Consider the following 18,721-nt stretch of genomic DNA (forward strand, 5'->3'; position numbering starts at 1 on the left):
TAAAGCATCTTAAATTATACCAGAATCTTCTTATTCGGAAGACAAACATTAAAAATTGAAAAGCTCTCAGGTCTACAATTTAAACAGCCACCTTATTTAAATTGTCATGGGCTTTGAACCCTCAATGACTGCAAAATGTGCATGATCTGAAAAATAACACTAATGCAAACCTAATGTTGCCCTTGCACAATTCCTTGAGGAACTGAATGCGAAAGGGCCCAAGAATAAATGAAGAAGCGCATTTTAATTTCATTAAAAATTAAGCATCATGACAGAACCAACAGCAAAACAGCATTAAGTGAAGGCAGCATTTCTGAGCATACAATGAAGTAATCATTTTCACTGAAGGATGCATATTTGAATATTTGTACATATATCCATATGCTTCATATTTATACATATACAAAAATAGAAGTTCAACTTCTATTGTCATGAAATACAAATTATTCATTACAGTAAAATTTTAAAGAATACAATCTTACTTATAAAAACATTGGAAAGAAATCTACATAGTGCTTTATTTTTAATTCAATCAGATAAGTATGTATTTACTACAAGTAATCTTAAACTCTAATCTTAAGCTCCTTAAAACTCATAATATAACTGCCTCAATAATGGTGTCCTTCAGCAAGAGGAATAATGCCAGCATTATTCAAGAAGTAATACATCAAAAAGCCATTTAAAAACTAAGGATATATATACGTATCTTATTTCCCTGGTTAAATAACTGCTGAAAATTATGTAAAAATAGAATCCTGTAATAAAACTCTAAAAATGCCAAACAACAAAATGTTTAAAAAGGAGAAAAGATTTAACGTGACCACTTTATAACAACACTGAAGTTGTTAAAAACACAAACAATTAATATTTACTTCTAATGCGTACAACATGCACAAAAAATACAAGTTTTACTGTTTACTTCAGCAAAAGCAGAGTTAGCCTCAAACTTCTGATACAGAGCACAAAACCAAGTATTTTAACATTGGACCCCTATGAAAATTCTTGTGGTATTTAAAATAAAAGGATTCACGTGGAAACAGAGCCTGGGTTTGGTGAACAGTCAGGACTTAGTCCACTGTGCTCCTGTAAGCACCGTTCCATATTTCGCCACCAGGTGGCAAGCTGAGAACAAAAGAGAATGCCGTGAGATGCACGCATTAGTAGCCAGCTGCTGCCCTCTCATGTAGCGGTGAAAAAAAATAACAGCTCCTTAAAAGCAGAAACTACAGAATATTTACAGAATTTTGCAATCCTGAAAATGCATACTGTGAGAGAGGCTAAAGCTAATCAGAAATCCATACAGATATATGAATCAATCTAACAGACAAAGCAGACATGGGTCTTATATTGCAGTCTGTGCTATAACTGAAATTACATGCCACTCCACTTTCCCACACCCTGATTAAGTGTTCGGTGCTATTCAGTGCTGGAAAGGAAAACATACAATGAATGACCAGAATGAAGAGGAGCAGACCCTGATTTCCACAATCTCAGTGAAGACAGACATAGTCAAAAATAACCCAAATGCTGATCTGCAGAGATAAATCAGGAGGAAAAAGTCAATTCAATGACATGAACAAAACAGGTAAGTGGAAAACTAGGTGACAAAGTTCAAGTTTAAAAAAAAAGAAAAAAAAAAAAAAAAAAAAAAAAGCTTGTGAGCTTCTCTAATTCTAAATGCTTACTCCTAGAATGTTGAACTTGATGCAAACCCATGGGATGAGTTCCAGTTTTAAGTAAAACACAAGAAAGGAATCATTCTAATTGTAGAGGAAAGTTGTTTGGCTTTTTAAAACAAACAAACAAACAAACAAACAACTCTTGTCAATGAAATTTTCTAAGTATTTTCCACGAAGAATAATTTGGATGAAATTATTTCCACCAAAAAGGTGATGTAATAGAAAAATTCTCACAAGGAGAGGGTAAATAGATTCACCTCCCTCCAAATAGGTGCTCGAGGGCTACCAGCACTCTTGTATTTCCTAAAATGAAATACCATATTGAAAAACAACATGAAGTAGTGACTCAGGTCTGGTCTCATTTTACAAACCAGTAAAATCAACAGTTGCTCAAGTTGCATTACTGTAACATTGGAAACAGGCCTATAATGACAATTTCTATTACAGAGTATTTTGGATGTGTGGATAAGATTAAAACATCTGAAAAGAAAGAAGATTCAGCAGAGGAAATCTGAAGAATCACTAAACTGAGTAACAACAACCAGAGTACTTAAAACACAGGATCTATTACAACCAAGTCATCTCACTACTATCCAGAGTTAAAATAAGATGTTTAAGCCTGACATGCATTTTTCTTCTACCACCACTATACCCTCTATAGACAAACTTTGCTTCTGTGGTTCAGGCCTTAATGCTCTACTGTCACAAGCAATAGTATAAAATGTAAACAATATGTAAAATATGAATGTGAACAGCATTCCTCTTTGTCTTCGAACCATGATTTCTTCTATTACTACTAAAGCAATTTTTGAAGTTTGATGTAGTAAAGCTTCTGTCACAACAGCAAGTAAAGGCTTATGTTTAATTAAGACAGTGTGCTTCTATATCATTTTCTTTGACTTCTGTCAATCTGCTCCGAACTCATGGATCAGAAATACAGGACTGTACTCAATGCTTGTCAACAGCTTCTTCCTCACTCCACAATGCACTTCAAATTATCAATCACAGTAATAGATGGGGGGAAATCTCATCCTGAAATACAGAAGAGAAACCTGTAAAGACTCCTGAAGGATAAAGGAAAGATGCTGTATTGCGTGGAAGAAAGTGAAACCATTTCACCAAAAAGGTTGCTGCTTTACACCACCTTAGCCCTCAAAGTAATATCAAAACCAGAGTTTAATACCAAAATACAGTAAAATTTCAAGCAAAATCAAGCACCATATCAAAATGAGTGTTTACTCGTCTACACATGATAAAAAATAAGAAACCCCAGTACTGTGTCATGTTCTCAAGCAACCTATCGTGCAACCGCAACACACTCCAGAAACTGCTTGTATGACCAAATTTCACCAGAAGGGCCAACATGAAAAGACCACCTTCCATCCTCCCCAGACGTAAGTGTCAGTATGCAGCCAACTCTGCTTGGATAAAATATATCCACAAAACTGTGCAAAGCATTTCTTCCTGCAAGATAGCTGTATGTTTAGGCTTGCTATTATGAATCTCCCAGAATACCATGTAGGCATTTTGGCACTTCTTATATAGAACATTTATCATCCCACTGACCTAGTATAAAGCTGTATATAAACCATTTTTTAAAACCAATACATTACCATGCACTTTACTGAAATTGTAGACTTCAAAGCCTACAAAGTCACTGACTTTTGACTATCCAAAGAATAAATAGTGATAGCATGGTACTTTTCATTCTGCAGTGCTCTACAAAAGCACATGAGTGGTCTAAGCTCCAGCTAACTCAAAAGAAAGTAGAGGTAGTCCTCACCTTTTATATCAGAGCTTAGTGTTTTTGCAGAAAACTCTGCAGTGGCAGATGTGAAGAATGCAGACAACATACATGTAACAGAATACATAACAGCAATATTTGAAGCAAATATTACAAAAGACATTTTAATCTTAAGTATTCAGATAAAGTTACTCCAATTTACAAGTGTTTCATGAGAGGGAAACGGTTTAGAACAGAAAGACAGACTGCTTGCCTAACAATGTTTTGCAGGACTAGAACACACTCCAGAAGAAAAAATGTTTCCTTTGGAAACATTTCATTTTAAGAGTGCAAATGACCTTCTCTAAATTTTATTTTATTTTTTTTTTTTACACAGCTAGAGAAGGTAATCTAAAATGACACAAATACAATACCCTGCTCCACCCTCACTCATCCCCGTTCTCTTTCAAATTCAGATAAAGAATGGAAAAATAGAAACAAAAAATCTCAATCTCAGGGCATGGAAGTTGTTTATAGATACTCCAGTACTCCAATGTATCAGTGAAAGTGATGAGAACAAGGAATTTTATAAGTACAAAAAATTATTGGCAGATAATTTAGAAACTGAACATTTATTTGGAAAGTCTTAATCAATAGAAAAAAAAGACTATCAAGTCAGGGAAAGGAAACAAATCATGTGACTAAGCATCCAACCAAAAGAATCTGAGTTGTCAAATATATGCAGTCGATCACTTAAGTACAGAAAAATACCACGAACAAACGCCCACAGCTATTTGATGAATAGTTCTGAACAACAAATAGGATGGAGAAAAAAGAGACTGTTCACAGTGTAAGAAGAGAGGGAGAAGCAGAATTGCTTGCTCCAAATTGTATCTTTGCCATCTGTGCATCTCACATGCTGTTCTTTTTACTTTTCATTCAACAGAATTTGGGAAGTCTTAGCTGCTGACTAAATTTGTTGTAGAATCATTTTCATTGAAAAGGAAAGATGCTTTTATAAAACTTCACTTGAACTCTGACAATGCAGCCTCGGAGAACACCACACAAGCCAGGGCCCTGGGAAAAGTACTGGCATGATTAACAGCATATACTTCAGATGGATCCAACAGTTCACTTTGTATTTTTCTTTCCTATATTTGGTTAAGCTAGGGAACTGGAGGTAAAAGCTACATTCTGCTTCTCTTATGAAGAAACAGAATAGCACAAGTGTCCAGGAGATCACAGCAATTGTTCTTGATCAGGTTAGTTTTAGAAGAATGTTTTAATACCAACTACAGATATCAATACTTAAATTGAAAGATCACAAATTAAGGTAACATGCAGATAGGATAACTTTAGCCATATGAAATAAAACTACAGAAAACCCAGTACTGCCATAAAGGACTGGCACTTAGAAGTTTGAGTCACACATCACAAATATTCACAAAGGAATATTTGCTTATTACTCTTCAATTATCATGTCTTCTGATAAGAACTCCACTACCCTGTATGTTACTTCTATAATAAGGTCTGACACAAAATGCATCTAGCCCTTGAAGCTGGGTAATACAAGCCTTGAGATCAGCTGTGTGGTAACAACTATGACAACACTCAGTATCTCCCTATAAGCTGTTCCTATGAATTATGCTGCTTTTCACTTGCTTCAGTGAAAGCTGTCAAAAAAAATGCATCAGCCTTTGTTCAGTGTTAGCTTTTCTGGCAATTGGAAATTATGAAACACAAGGAGATGAAAACCACAAAGTTTTCATGGTTTTCTAATGAGCATGATTTCAGTGGAGATTTATGAGATCATTTTTTCTCAGAAAGGAATATTTGCATCAAACTTTGAATTCTGAAGTTTTACTTCAGAATAATTTACATCTCTTCACAGCCGTATCTTTGAAATATTACAAATGGTTTTTGATGGTTTAATTTTGGAGTAATCATATCATGCTATATGAAATGTATCTGAGTTACCAGCTACTAGAGTAACATTAAGAAGTCAAACTCTTCAATTATTGCTAGTTAAGCACTCAAAATCACTCATGAGCTTGTTTATGCATTTATCGTGAAAATCTTTGTTTGTTTGTTTGTGTGGGGGGCTTATTCCACAGTTGCTATCCACGTTTCCAGTGGAAAATATGACTATACTTAAACAGAATGGACTTCAGTAAAAGTATTTGTAACAGACATGACAAAGCAGCAGCAAACTGGAAGTTAAAAGCATATTAGAAATCGTGTCTCTTATTTTGACCTAATTATTTCTGTTACCTTGACAGGAAAAAAAAAACAAAAACAGTGTTTGTGGAGCAGAAAGAGTACTCAGGTAAGATCAATCTTTGTGAAACAGTAAGGAATTAATGAATCCACTGGATGACCTACGTCACCACATTGAACCAGGATGTATTACATTGATAAATGCTAATAGTTCTACTGGGGGACAAACCCATTCGTTATGCAACGGTGAGAAGCTACTGCTGTAGCAAGTATGACACTTCAATAACATATACTTTTAAGAAAAACTTAGCCTTTTCATTATTATAAAATTATATATGATTCTTATTATTAAGCTTTTATTCTTGAACTCTCATAACTTATGCTAACTTAAAACCTCTACCTGCATGGAAGACAGGCTATCTTGTTCATGTAATGAGTGCTAGCTTCCATGAAACTATGCAACCTGAATTTGAATTACAAGCATGGTAAAACCTTTATTAGGCACAATACTATGCACCGTAGGCCTAGTTAACAGTGGTAACTAGGAAATAATTCTTTAAATCATTCATGTTCCTTCAGTAGAAGGATTTTTATCTGGAATTAGTGACTGAGCTCTGGATATCAGTAGGACTTCATGTACTTAAAAGCAACTGCTAAATCATTGCTAGATCTAGGACAGAGCCTTAGTACCACTCAGAAGCAAAATCTAATAGCACAAGTCAATAGGATCGATCATCAAAGTAGGTAGATCTGCTTTGGGAAGGAAGTGCTGAAGAAGAATTAATAAGAGAACTCTATTCATAATCTAGTTTTAAAGTGCTCTGATTACAGTAGACTAACTAAGTAAACTTCTTTACCTTCAAGTATATACATACCCTGTATCATATGGACCTTGTATTATTCTGCATTCTCTAAAACATCTTGCATCTTACCCATCTGCTGTTGGCCAGTTAGGTACATTAGCAGCCTCTGCATCCCAAAATCTGTTACTCTACCCTAAATGTTCACCTGAACTTTAGTCAGAGGGATACTACTAAACCAGGTGTTAAAGCTTTTCCAGCTAAGCTGTTTTTAGCAGACATAAGTAAAACAATAAAAAAATTAATCATTCACACAAAAAATTAAAGCTAGCAACAGCATTAATATCAAAAAACCATGAGTCAGGTATTCAATGGGAAGTCACAGAAATTCCTAGTAGTGTTGCATACTATAGCTAAAACTCTACTTCCACTAAAATCAGTGCAAAGTTTCCTGCAAATTCAATGAGTCTAAAGTTTAGTATACAGATCTAAATGGAGCAACCTGAAATAGTATTTCAACAGAAAATGCAATTTGGGTCATTACACCTTTACTAATATTGCATCCCAGTTTGCCTGTTTCACTGTAATCCCTCCTTAGTTTAAAGAGCTATTAAACACGGGGTTATTTATAATGAAATTATTTGTTCATCAGTACATGCTGTAACATTCTCTACAATAGCTAAATGATGACACTACAAGATAAAGTCTCCAAAGCAAAGCCATATTCTTATGTGTAAGTTTAGGCAGATAAGATTTTTGAAAGAATTTCAGGGCCTTCTACTACAGAGATTCATACAGGGTCCAAAGCTCAGTTTTTAGACCGCAACTTGAACTTGTTATGCATGCAGAGAAACCAACACTTACACAAACTGAAATAAAGAGGTGTCAAAAATGTCTCTGAAAAGCATATGTACTTAGTGCATTGACTTACAATCTTATATCCCACAAAGGAAGTCAAATAAGTATATTCGAAATACATTTAACATATAAAAATTATTGTTTCAGACAGCCAGAGAAAATGATACAGATCTTACACGTTTATTATATGGGCTATAATGCCTATTTACTATTAAACTGAAACCACTAGAAAACTAGTTTAATGAATATATCAGTCTCAGACAATCCTACTAAGATGCAAACATTCACATACTTAGTTATTTCCATTATCTAAGTAAAATGCTTGGTGGAGTAACAACTGCTTGTGCCTTTTTTTTTTTTTTTCCTGAGATAAATTAGTCTCATGTTGAATACATAGCAGAACCCATCCACAAAGCCAGATTATTAAGGAAACGAAGAGAGAATGGAAATTGAGAAGCAGGCATGCACAAGCTAGAATTTCATAATTTCACTGCCAGACTAACCTCAGACTGCAGGAATGATGAGAGGTTGAGCTTGGGCCCATTTTAATCAATAAAATCTTCTACTCCACTTCCTGGGCCACTTTGTGTTCTTTTAAATACCAACTAGATTTCCAAACTTATATCAATTTATACCATACAGTTTACAGTTTCCTTAAATTACAAGTTCTTCTTGTATACCTATACAAATTGCAATGCACAGAAATTGTCATTTAACTAGATGTTCCATGAACAGCAGAACTACCAAAACTTTTTTTTTTTTTTAAATAGACTCATGTCCTTTGTCCTAAACCTTGTCCTAACTACTTGCGTTAACGTAATTTAACTTTTAACAGTTAACTTTTAATTTAACAGCCTTTCCTACCCACCACATCCTCTATGAACCAGACTAGGCAACAGACAGCGTATGCTGGCTACATGTGGAGCCAACACATACTGAATTTTCAGGCAATTGCTTCCAAACATGATGTACAAAGACCAAGCTCTTCACAACTTCCCTTCTGTAAGGGCATTCATTTCAGTCACCCTCATTTATTGATTCAGCAGTTCTCCCCACGCCCACAGGTATTTGCTCTAAAACCCCCGTTCTTGAAGTAGTCTAAAAGGCTATTGGGAGGAATTGACAGATTATGCAGATCATCTGTAGTATAGGCAGATTGTATGATTAAATAAAACCAATTTCCACAGAAAAATAGCACAAGAGAAACAGATTATTAAACAACATCAGTAGTTCTTAATTCTTTATATTAATTTTTGTCAGCAGTGAAAAAACAGAAATGAGATCATATAACCTGCAATTTTAGAAGATTCTCAACACAGCTCTGATGGAAAAAGAAAATGGATTTATTTTTCATGCTGAAAAGCTTTTACTCACACTTTCATACAACTCAGTAAATTGTTGATTGTATAATTTATTCTCCCCTATGCTCTCCTGAATACCCTTACACGCACAAAAGATGGCTGCTGGCAGGCAGAGCTGCCTGTAGGAATTTCAACAGATGTAAGTTGTTTAGTACTTGTAATGGAGCATAATAGATGTAATTTGGTTTGAACTGTTGCCACTAATATGTTAATAAAACTATGAGTCAAGACCTTGCCATCCATCACTGTATAGCCACTGGGAATTCCTCTGTGCACACCACCACAGACACACATAACTCACTCCTTTAAAGTGTTACTACACCTGAAAGAATGAGTTTGAATGAAGCCAGGCTTGGCACATTCTCTTAACAGTGAAAGACACAGCTGCAATCCACTACAAAGGAGTTTCCTATCACTATTTAACAGGTGTTTCCATACCTATTCCAATCATCTGCCAACTTTCTAGCAAGCAGTTTGAACACACTTGGAGCTGAAAAAAGCTTGAAAGGAAATTCAAATATAAAAGGTAATACAAATACACATACATATACATGCACCTTGCACATACATAGGAAGCATGTTTTTGAAGATCTCTGAAGTACCATGAAATATTACAGTTGCTACATATGGATAGAAAATCATTTATATTAGTACTTGTCTAAAGGTATTGTCACATCACCAGACAATTCTTCTTCACCAAGAATTTTGGTTAAGTGCCTATTAAAATATTTTAATTTAATTGGTATAAATAAAAAGAATCAACATATTTTAGTGGCCTGAGAAAACAAAATCAAAATTGTATTCTTTACTGTTTGAATATGTTCTGAATGAAAGCACAGAATTAGTATGAGCTATACGTGCAATGAAACAGCTGATTGCAGTAAAAGTACATTGATTGTACGAAAGCTTACTGCTGCAGTGGTACTTTGTCTACTCAAACTGCAGATGTCATAGCCTCTGAAAGATGAAACTAATTAATTTGTGACTGTAGGCATTCACAAAGGTCTATTAAGGAGCTCTGGGAGACTAGAGGGGAGAATAAGCCATTAGTTCTCTCCAGAGGAATTTCGATATGCCCATCTCTCATCACTGCTGATTAACCATGATACACGTTCTTTCTGTCAAAATCCCCAAAATCTGTGTTTAGACTCCCGCAGGATCATGAAGAAAAACTACGCTCCTGACTTCCGTTGTTAACTTACAGTAAGTGGCAAAACTAACCAATGAACTGAGCTAATGCAGGCATGCAGGACAGGCTAGCAACACAGTGATGGCTCATTATGATTCAACATATGAAGATGGTGAGGGTTGTTGCAGGGATAGAAGAACAGATGTGAAGTAAGAAGAATATAAAATAAAAACTTTTTTTTTACATTGTGATACAGAGCATGGCAAACCAATTTGTAAAGAAAAGATAAGAAAACAGAGTAATGTAGGAATGAGGCACCACAGACAACAGGACAAAAATGAAGGCTGATAAAGGCCTCTTGCAAAGTAGCATTTCATGTCTCAGTCATGTTGTATTTGGAAGGATTATTTGTTACCGTACCACTTGGTACAGTAACAAATTGACATGGTATGACAACTGTTACAAAATACTGTAGCTGTGTTCCTACAGGCCATAAAAACATCAGCACACATTCACATCCTGAACAAGATGCATTTTCTCATGTTGTGACTACTGCCTTCAGCGTATTCTAATTATCATTCACTTCAGATGTAAGAAAAATTAAGAACCATAATAGGCTTGAAGGCTTATGCCTGCAGAAATAGCGTACTGGGAGGAACCAGGAAAGAAACCAGGAAAGAAAGGGGTAAGACAAAAGCACGGAGTATCTCCAAAAAAAAAAAGAAAAAAAGTTATGCTAACCTACCTATAAAATGTAAGAGCCCATACTCTAGCAAATACCATACTGAAGAGCTGTCACTTACACTTAATAGTTTGATAGCCTTACCTTTATTAGCACATTTGCTCATCATCCTTTTTCTGCCCTCTGAAGTATACAGAGAACCCACAGCTGAACAAAGTCCACTCTTGAGGAAGATGTTTGTATTTCCTGAAACAAACAAAAGTTTTATCTTCTAGCCTCGCATTTGCTCCCATTTTCCACTTTTAAACCCATACTCATTTAATAAATTATTTAGTAGCAAAGCAACCTAAGCTGCAAAAATTACCACCTCTACACCTTTGACTGAGGAACGAAATTGAGATTCATTGAAGCTGCTTGTGTGTTGCAAAAGCTACATCACTAAGATCAGAGGTAAACTCAGAGCAATCTATGTACCATTAAAATTTATAGCATGCCATGGAAGGGAAATTTCTAGTGTTTTCTTGAAGGTATGAATAGGTTGGTGCTTTCCATTTTAAGTGTGAACATGTTATGTATACAGTCATTTCCTATAACAAAGAACCTATTTCATTATTATTCTGTGCACCTGAACTCTGCCTAAGATACGAACTAACTTTTATGGTCTTCCATAAGATTCATGTAGCATTTGATGTGAAGATGAAAGCCTGTATAGCGCCTTATATATTAACTGCAATTATCTCTTTAAAGCTGCATCATGAACATCCAACTGTATACGGATTACCTGGCAGAAGTACCACAATCAACTTTTGTTAGTGTTAGTAACTGCCATTAAAATGTTAATAATGTCTGTAAACTCTTGTGGAAAAGCTAATCACTCACCTGGAAAACACAGAAGGGGGAACATCAACAACAGGATGTTAAGAACACAGATTTTTCATGCTACTGACACGTAATTATTCACATTACTCAAAAATTACTAAAATGGAAACTTTCGTTCTCCTAACTAGTTTTCTTAGATGAATCCTTACTACTTCAGGGTATTTCAATAATTGTAAGAGCTCTGCCTGTGTAAACAAACCTCAGCAATCAAGATAAAAGCAGCTACATTTTTAGAGCACAGGAATATTATTGTTGCTTTACCTCTGTGATTGATTTTATTAAAATTTCCACTCCATAGGAGAAAAGTAGGCCACTTGTGTTTTTTCTTGTACTTACATATTGAACAGGTCTTGTATTTCCTTTGCACAGTACCCAATAAGGCACAGAAATAATGTTTCATTAGCCCTTTTAGTTAGAAGTTTTAGTGTCAGTACAGACCAGATCTGCTCAAAATTGGATTAAGAGAAACTGCCTGCATGAACTAGAACAAGCAGTTGTACAGAGGGAGCTAGGGATTTTTTCCATAATAATTTTGCTTTATTAGCAGAGGTTCTGTGAAAGTTTCCACTTTAAGATTCTAACTTTAGGGGAAAAAAATAATAATCTAGAAAATATGCTACAACTGTACAAAAACAAAACAAAACAAAACAAACCTTCTGACTAGAAGGAAAATGAGGATTTGATTTGTAGGTGGCCCCAAGCACAATATGCACTCCCAACATACCCAAGTGCCTAACAAGATCTTTAGGAACCCCAACCCTAGTTCTTCATCCTAAATGAAGCTTCCTTCAATATGGAGCCCCACTAATTTCAGTGCAGCCCAACCTCCTGCAACAAACACTATAGCACAGACTGTACAGAAGCAAGGGTGAAATAAGGTCCCACACTTATAACAGTTTACCTGATGTCTCTTATCTAACTTTACTACTGCTGCTCAATATAGGAAAGCCAAGCATCTTTCCAAGTATGTGAAAGATTTGGACCTTTGCAGTTTGATTTCTAATATATATGGGTGGCATGCCAAGTGACACAACTATCTTTTTGGGGAAAATAGAACTTCATTAAAATCGTTTCAGAGCTAATTTAGGCATTCATTTTTATTTATTTATTTATCATTTTTAAACATGCCTAGAACTCTACCAAAAAGTGATGTAAATTCTTACACCTGACTTACTCTGTGGTTCTAATAGGGTATTTGGAGTCTGTTATCCTGATAGTTGTGTAAATTGATTAAGCACTGACACTTCCTAGATTATGTACACAACAGGAAACTGATGAATATATAACATACATATTTATGACAAATATGCCATATAAGCGATAAGTATATGATACGCAACATGCAAGATGCCATCATGGCAAAGAAGGCCAACTGCATTCTGGGCTGTGCTATGACAAGCTTCACCTACAGGTTGAAAGAGGTGGTCCTTCCCCTCTGCTCAGGGCTGGTAAGGCTACATCTGAAGTATAGTGTTCAGTTTGGGATTTTCCACTAGAAGAAACATGGATGTACCAGAGGAAGTCCAGTGAAAGGCTACCAGAATGATTAAGGGCTGGGAGCATGTATCATATGAGAAACTGAGAGAGCTGGGATTGAGAAAGCTCAGGAAGATCCTATGCATGTTATAAACACCTGCTGGGGGAATAAAAAAACATCGATCCAGTTCTTCCCACTTGTTGTCCAGTGACAGTGCAAAAGGCAATGGGCACAACTTGGAACACTGGAAATTCTGTTTATCCATTAAAATCCCTTTTTCTTGGGAACATAAGAAAACAGTGGAACAGGTTATTTACAGAATCCGCTTCCTCTGCCTCATAATCACGCTAGTAAAATTAAATACAAATAAATACACCTAGGTTGCGCTGATAAATATAACCAGCACCTTTAGGAAACAACTGAGTCCACATACCTCTCCTTGGTTTGAAATAAACTGCTCTACATAGGATGTAAGATACCCCACACTGCTGAATCTGCGTCTCAGCTGCATGCTCTGGAGGGCTTTACTTCACTCAGGAGACTTCCTTCGGTCACAGTATCAAACTGAGAGGCTAATAAAGTCCTATCTTCCCTCAGAAATTTTTACCCAGCATTATTTTCAAGCTAAGGCTACGCAGACAGACCACCAGCTGGGCACCGCCACCTCAGCTCGGTGTACGAGGGGAGAGCAACGTGGCGGGCTCACGGGGAGCGCCTCAGCCACCCCTCGCTCCGCAGAACCAGGCTGGGGGGCGCTAGGGCCCCAGAACCAGGGCGAGTGAAAGGCAGGAGGGCCTCGATGGGCGCCCGCAGCCCTGTCCCGGGAGGGCTCCTCCAGAGGAAGCACAACGGGCGGCCGCGTCCCGCCACGCTCCTGTGGAAGGCTGCGGTGCAGCCGCCGTGCCGCTGGCTCCCTGAGGGGGCGCTGGGCAGTGCCGAGGGGGCGGCGCGCAAGCGCGGCGCGGGGCCGGGCGGTGCCGTGGGCGGCCGTGAGGCGGCGGCTCCATGAACGGCAGCCGCCGGGCGCTCGTTGCCTCCCTGCTGCGGGGGCTCCTCGGCCCCGCCGCCCTCAGCCTGGGCAGGAGCATGAGCCTCTGCGAGGCGCCGGCTGCGGGCGGCACCGGCACCGAGCCTAGCGGCTTCTCCTCGTCCTCGGCGCGGCTGAGCCCACCGTGGCTGCGGCTGCCCGAGGTGCCGGGCGCGGAGCCGCAGCGGGCCAACGAGCTGCTGCTCTTGCTGCCGCCGGCCCCGCGCGGCCCGGCCGCGCCTCAGCATCACGTCGTGTACTTCCCGGGGGACGTGCAGGTACGGCGGGGCCGGGGGCGGCCCGCCGCCGAGGGGAGCGGCCCCACGGGGCGGGGAGCGCCTGGGGACGGGCCTCGGGTGGGCGCTGCCGGGGGCGGTGGGGCTGCCGGCACTCGGGCGCTGCGCCCCGGGGGGAGCAGCGGGGGGAGCAGCGGCCATGCGGGTACCGCGGGCACCCAGCGGGGGTGTTGCACGGCTACGAGGCTGGCCAGCGCACGGGCAGCCGTAACTGCACAACGGGGAGGGTGTGACTTTCATTTCAAGGATTAGCGGGGTCTGAGGAAACCCTTCTGAGTAGCATTCCTGGGTATGGCTTGTCTCGGCTTTAATAAAAGCAGCTAATTAGTATTCGCTGCCATTACGAGTTCAGAGGTGAGGTTCATGAGAAAACTTACTACTGATGTTTTAAGTCTATTGTTTGCCTGTTATAAGCCAATCAATGTTTCTGCAGATGGAGAAAATACCATGTAATTATGTATTCTGTACCACACTAAGCTTCCTTGTTACATACTAAGCCCATACTTGCTGTTATTACATTGATTTGGGGGATATAAAAACCTCTCGCAAAATACTACAATAGAATAAGTGAATGTAAATATGTCTGTTTCTTTAATGCACCTCTTCTGGGAGCCTAGCAAGACAGCACCTCCGTTATGCACATTTCTCTCCACCTTGGTCCTTCCTTATGAATATATACGCTAGACGGAGCTGATTTATTTTTACAATGTAGTAATGTGTCTTTTCTGTTTTCTAATTTTTCAGAACTATTATGACATCATGTCTTGCCACCCAGAAAACTTTCAGTGGGAGCATTGGAGCTTTGAAAATGTTGCTACCATACTTGCTCGCCGATTCCCTAATAGCTTTATTTGGGTCGTGAAGTGTTCTCGAATGCACCTGCACAAATTCAGTTGTTATGACAACTTTGTGGCTAGCAACATGTTTGGAGCACCAGAGCACAGCACTGACTTTGGAGCCTTCAAGCATCTCCATGCATTGCTAGTTAATGCATTCAGGTTCTCTCAGAATATTCTGCTGTCCCAGAAAACCGTGCATGGTTTCAGAAAGGATGCAAAAATATCTGCTTGTAAATCACAGCCGCAGTCTCCACCTACAGCAAATGGCTGCTCATCCACAGAAAGAGAGAGAGATTGTGAATGCTCTAATAATTCTGCTATGGACTTCGTTATGCCATCTGCTGTAGGCGCTGTGTCATTTACTTTGATTGGCTTCAGTAAAGGTTGTGTGGTTTTGAATCAGCTGCTTTATGAGCTGAAGGAAGCTAAAAAAGACAAGAATACAGATGCCTTTGTAAAAAACATAAAAGCAATTTACTGGTTGGATGGCGGTCACTCGGGAGGAAGCAATACTTGGGTTACTTACCCTGAAGTGCTGAAAGAACTTGCACAGACAGGAATTGAAGTTCACACTCATGTTACTCCATACCAAGTGTTTGACACAATGAGGTCATGGATTGGGAGAGAGCATGAGAAATTTGTACAGATACTTGAAGAACTTGGTGTGGAAATAAATGATCAAATACATTTTGCTGATGAAGTTCCCTCCTTGGATAACCATTTCAGAGTTCATGAAGTATTTTGAGACTGTATCTGAGTAGTACATTCATTGCAAAAGCACTTTTGACACTAAGTCCTGACATCTAGATTTACAACTTTGAGCTTTCTGAAGAGAATACTAAATCAGTCCTGAGTTACTAATGGATACTATACGTGCATTTCAATAGCTTAAAAAGGAGGCCCCCTACCTGCAGGAGATGTCATTTGATTCCTGGAAGGAAAAAAAAGAAGTTATGATTACCATTATGATCATGATGATTATTGATGATCATTATGATTATGATCATCAAGTTATCATTCTATATGTTTTGTGTTACGTGTGAGCATTTGTTGTCGAAATGTTGACAGAATTTTTAGTCCTGGATGTCCAAAGTTGTATACTGCTTCTAATGGGAGTTTTAAGTGCTCAAGACCTTCAATTGTCTGGATGCTTCAGTTTAGTAGCTTCCAGGGCTGAAAATTTTGGTCTGTCAATAGCAGGTACAGCATTAGTTTTTCAGTATAAGGATAGTGGTGACTGTTATCGTAGTCTTAGGTATGTATTTTGGTGAAAAGTGCTTTCAATAGTTAATTAGATCTTCCAGTTTTGCAGCATTTCTCCTAACTGAAACAAAATCTCAAGTATTTACCTTTGGAATAATTGTGCCAACCTGTTTTTCTTCTTTATGAGCGCTTTGCCTTTTCTGTGGCTATACAGTTTCCTTAACTCATTGCCTAGCATTTTCTAGTGAATAGCCAGTTTGCCTGGGGAGCTTGAAAATTTTGACACAATTGTGTCAAGTGACCACGAATGTTCATAAGGGTGTAGTCTTATCGCTGTTTCAACATACTTTGCTATTGCTTTGACTATCTTCTATAAGGACCAGCAGAAATATCTGCATTTTCAACTCAAGACGTCTCTTTATCCCTTCTGACCTTGGATGGGTGAGGTTTTTCTTCCAAATTGCAGCATTGGTGTTCATCTAAATCTGGCCATAAGTACATGATGAGAAGTTGCATAAAAAATATTAGACTGTGTTGACTGTAGCTGTTTAATAATGCTCCCATTTCTAGAACTGTTCTCTCCTTTAGATGTACTGCAGTAACTGTTAATACAGCCACCCAAAAAATCTATTTTCAGAGCTCAGTGCTCAATAGAGAAAACAAACAAAAACTCAACAACTCTAATTAAATACAGAGGTAGACAAATCAGATGGAAAACATGTAATCTCTTTCAGGCCCCAAACCTGGAAGTTCTTCAGAAAAAGAAACTACTGAAAGATGGACACATGGGGATATTACAACTTTTCTACTGTCGTAACTTTTTCCATTTATCTACAAATAAATCCTAGGGAGTCCCTTGCATAACAACTGCAGCTTTCAACAATAAACCTGTAGCTTAAAATGGTTCTGGATTTTCTGGAAGCACAGAAATACAAAAGCAAGTTAGCAAAGCACTGTGAAGATCACACAAACAAATGCATCTAAATTCTGAAAAAAAATGTATTATACTCAGCTTTGTTCCTGTGTTTGACTGTTTAGCAAAACATTCCCTGTATTTTTTGCTGCTTTTTACTCTTACGCTGTGAAAGGAAGGATGGACCTGTGTCATCTTTCCTCTGTTAGCATCCTTTAAATATATAGGGTTCACTGGAGATGGTATTTTGACAGCTCTTTCAGGGGTAGTGAACATGTTAATGACCATTGAAGAATGAGAAACGTGTTGAACTCTTAAGAAGGCTTCTTTCTACTGCTTTTGAGTGTAAAAAGATTATGCCTACAGTATGTACCTTACAATGTAAAAGGGAGCTCTATCACTAATAATTAGACTATATGTAACAACTTGATCAAAAGTGGAAATAATCTATTTTAATTGATGGAGAAAAAGAGCAACATGCAAACCAACGCTAGTATTTCATAAAAGAATCTGAAATGTAGTTCCATTCTTTTTTTAAGAACAACAAAAACTTTCTTGGAGATTTCGTTCAACTCTATTTACTGATTACCTACCTTTACTGATAGTGGGCTTATAAGAACTTATCTGTTCTAAGGGATGCTATTTCCCTTTATTTGTCCTCTTGATAATGCTTACAGCATATGCCAGGACTCTTTCCTGTAAAGGAAATGTGGATCGCCTTAGAAATAGTTTTATTAGCCTATACATGCCTGCAAATTGCTTGAAATATCTTTGATTATCCACAATTAAATAGAAATAAAGTAAACAAATATACCACTGCTCTTGTTCTCTGACAGTTCAATTTCAAGATTTTCAAAATTAACCAGACTAGTTTGGGTATGTTAAGACTTGCCCTATCCAATGGCAGTGCAGATCACAGACCAATTTCAGAACAGTTTAGTGCTAGCCAAAACAGCAGGAGCAGGTTGTTTCAAGCTTTGGAAAACAGTTATGAAAATATTGTCATCATCTCCAGAAGTTTCTGAATGGCTGTCCTATGAAAATAATATTAATCTGTTTGATAGAGGCACCTTACAATAACTGTTAAAATCAGCTCAATTGTTGCTGTATTCCTTTAAAGAATAAGTACTTTGTTGTAAAGCTTGTTGCTAATCTTGTTGTAAGACTTACTGTTGCGGAGGGAAAACTGATTGTTTTTCACTCTCTTAACAGTTCTAGTTCTGTTGGAACGTGCCTCTATCATTCACCATACTGCATGCAAAAATGTTATGCAACGATTGTAGAAAATAAACTATTTCTAATGGGCGAAAACAGTGTGAATGTAAAACAATTAAACAAGGAATGTGCAGTTAAGTTCTCTGTGTTATGCTTTATCAGGTGTTTGTGGAGACCTAGTTCAAAAAATGATATATTTGGTAGCATCTTTTTTTCAAGGCAGGCTTTGTATTAGTGTAGTTGGCATCTATAATTCTCAAAGAGCTTCCTGGGATCTTGTATACATGGGAAAGCCAGTGTGAAGTACCCAAGGATGTGAACATTTCTATGTTGGGATGAAATGGGTCATAGTTTGTATATACCTGCTTCTGGATGTGAAATATAAAAGCAGTTTTATAATAAGCTTAGATGTAAATGCATGTA

General features: G+C 38.0%; 1 protein-coding gene and 1 long non-coding RNA gene across 2 annotated transcripts; one reads left to right on the top strand and one right to left on the bottom strand.

Moving 5' to 3' along the window:
- Positions 1–225: 225 nt before the first annotated feature.
- On the bottom strand, positions 226–13,450 carry LOC106019806 (uncharacterized). The gene is made up of 3 exons (XR_001194947.5): positions 13,239–13,450; positions 10,594–10,695; positions 226–1,122 (listed from the first exon to the last, which is right to left on the bottom strand). It is a non-coding gene; the product is annotated as an uncharacterized lncRNA (long non-coding RNA).
- Positions 13,451–13,674: 224 nt separating this feature from the next.
- On the top strand, positions 13,675–18,436 carry C7H2orf69 (chromosome 7 C2orf69 homolog). The gene is made up of 2 exons (XM_038181770.2): positions 13,675–14,110; positions 14,873–18,436. Exons 1-2 carry the CDS (start codon positions 13,811–13,813, stop codon positions 15,710–15,712), a joined length of 1,140 nt encoding a protein of 379 aa, XP_038037698.1. The 5' UTR covers positions 13,675–13,810; the 3' UTR covers positions 15,713–18,436.
- The last annotated feature ends 285 nt before the right edge of the window (positions 18,437–18,721 follow it).

The sequence above is a fragment of the Anas platyrhynchos genome, chromosome 7, assembly GCF_047663525.1.
Source record: "Anas platyrhynchos isolate ZD024472 breed Pekin duck chromosome 7, IASCAAS_PekinDuck_T2T, whole genome shotgun sequence".
Classification (NCBI taxonomy): Eukaryota; Metazoa; Chordata; class Aves; order Anseriformes; family Anatidae; genus Anas; species Anas platyrhynchos.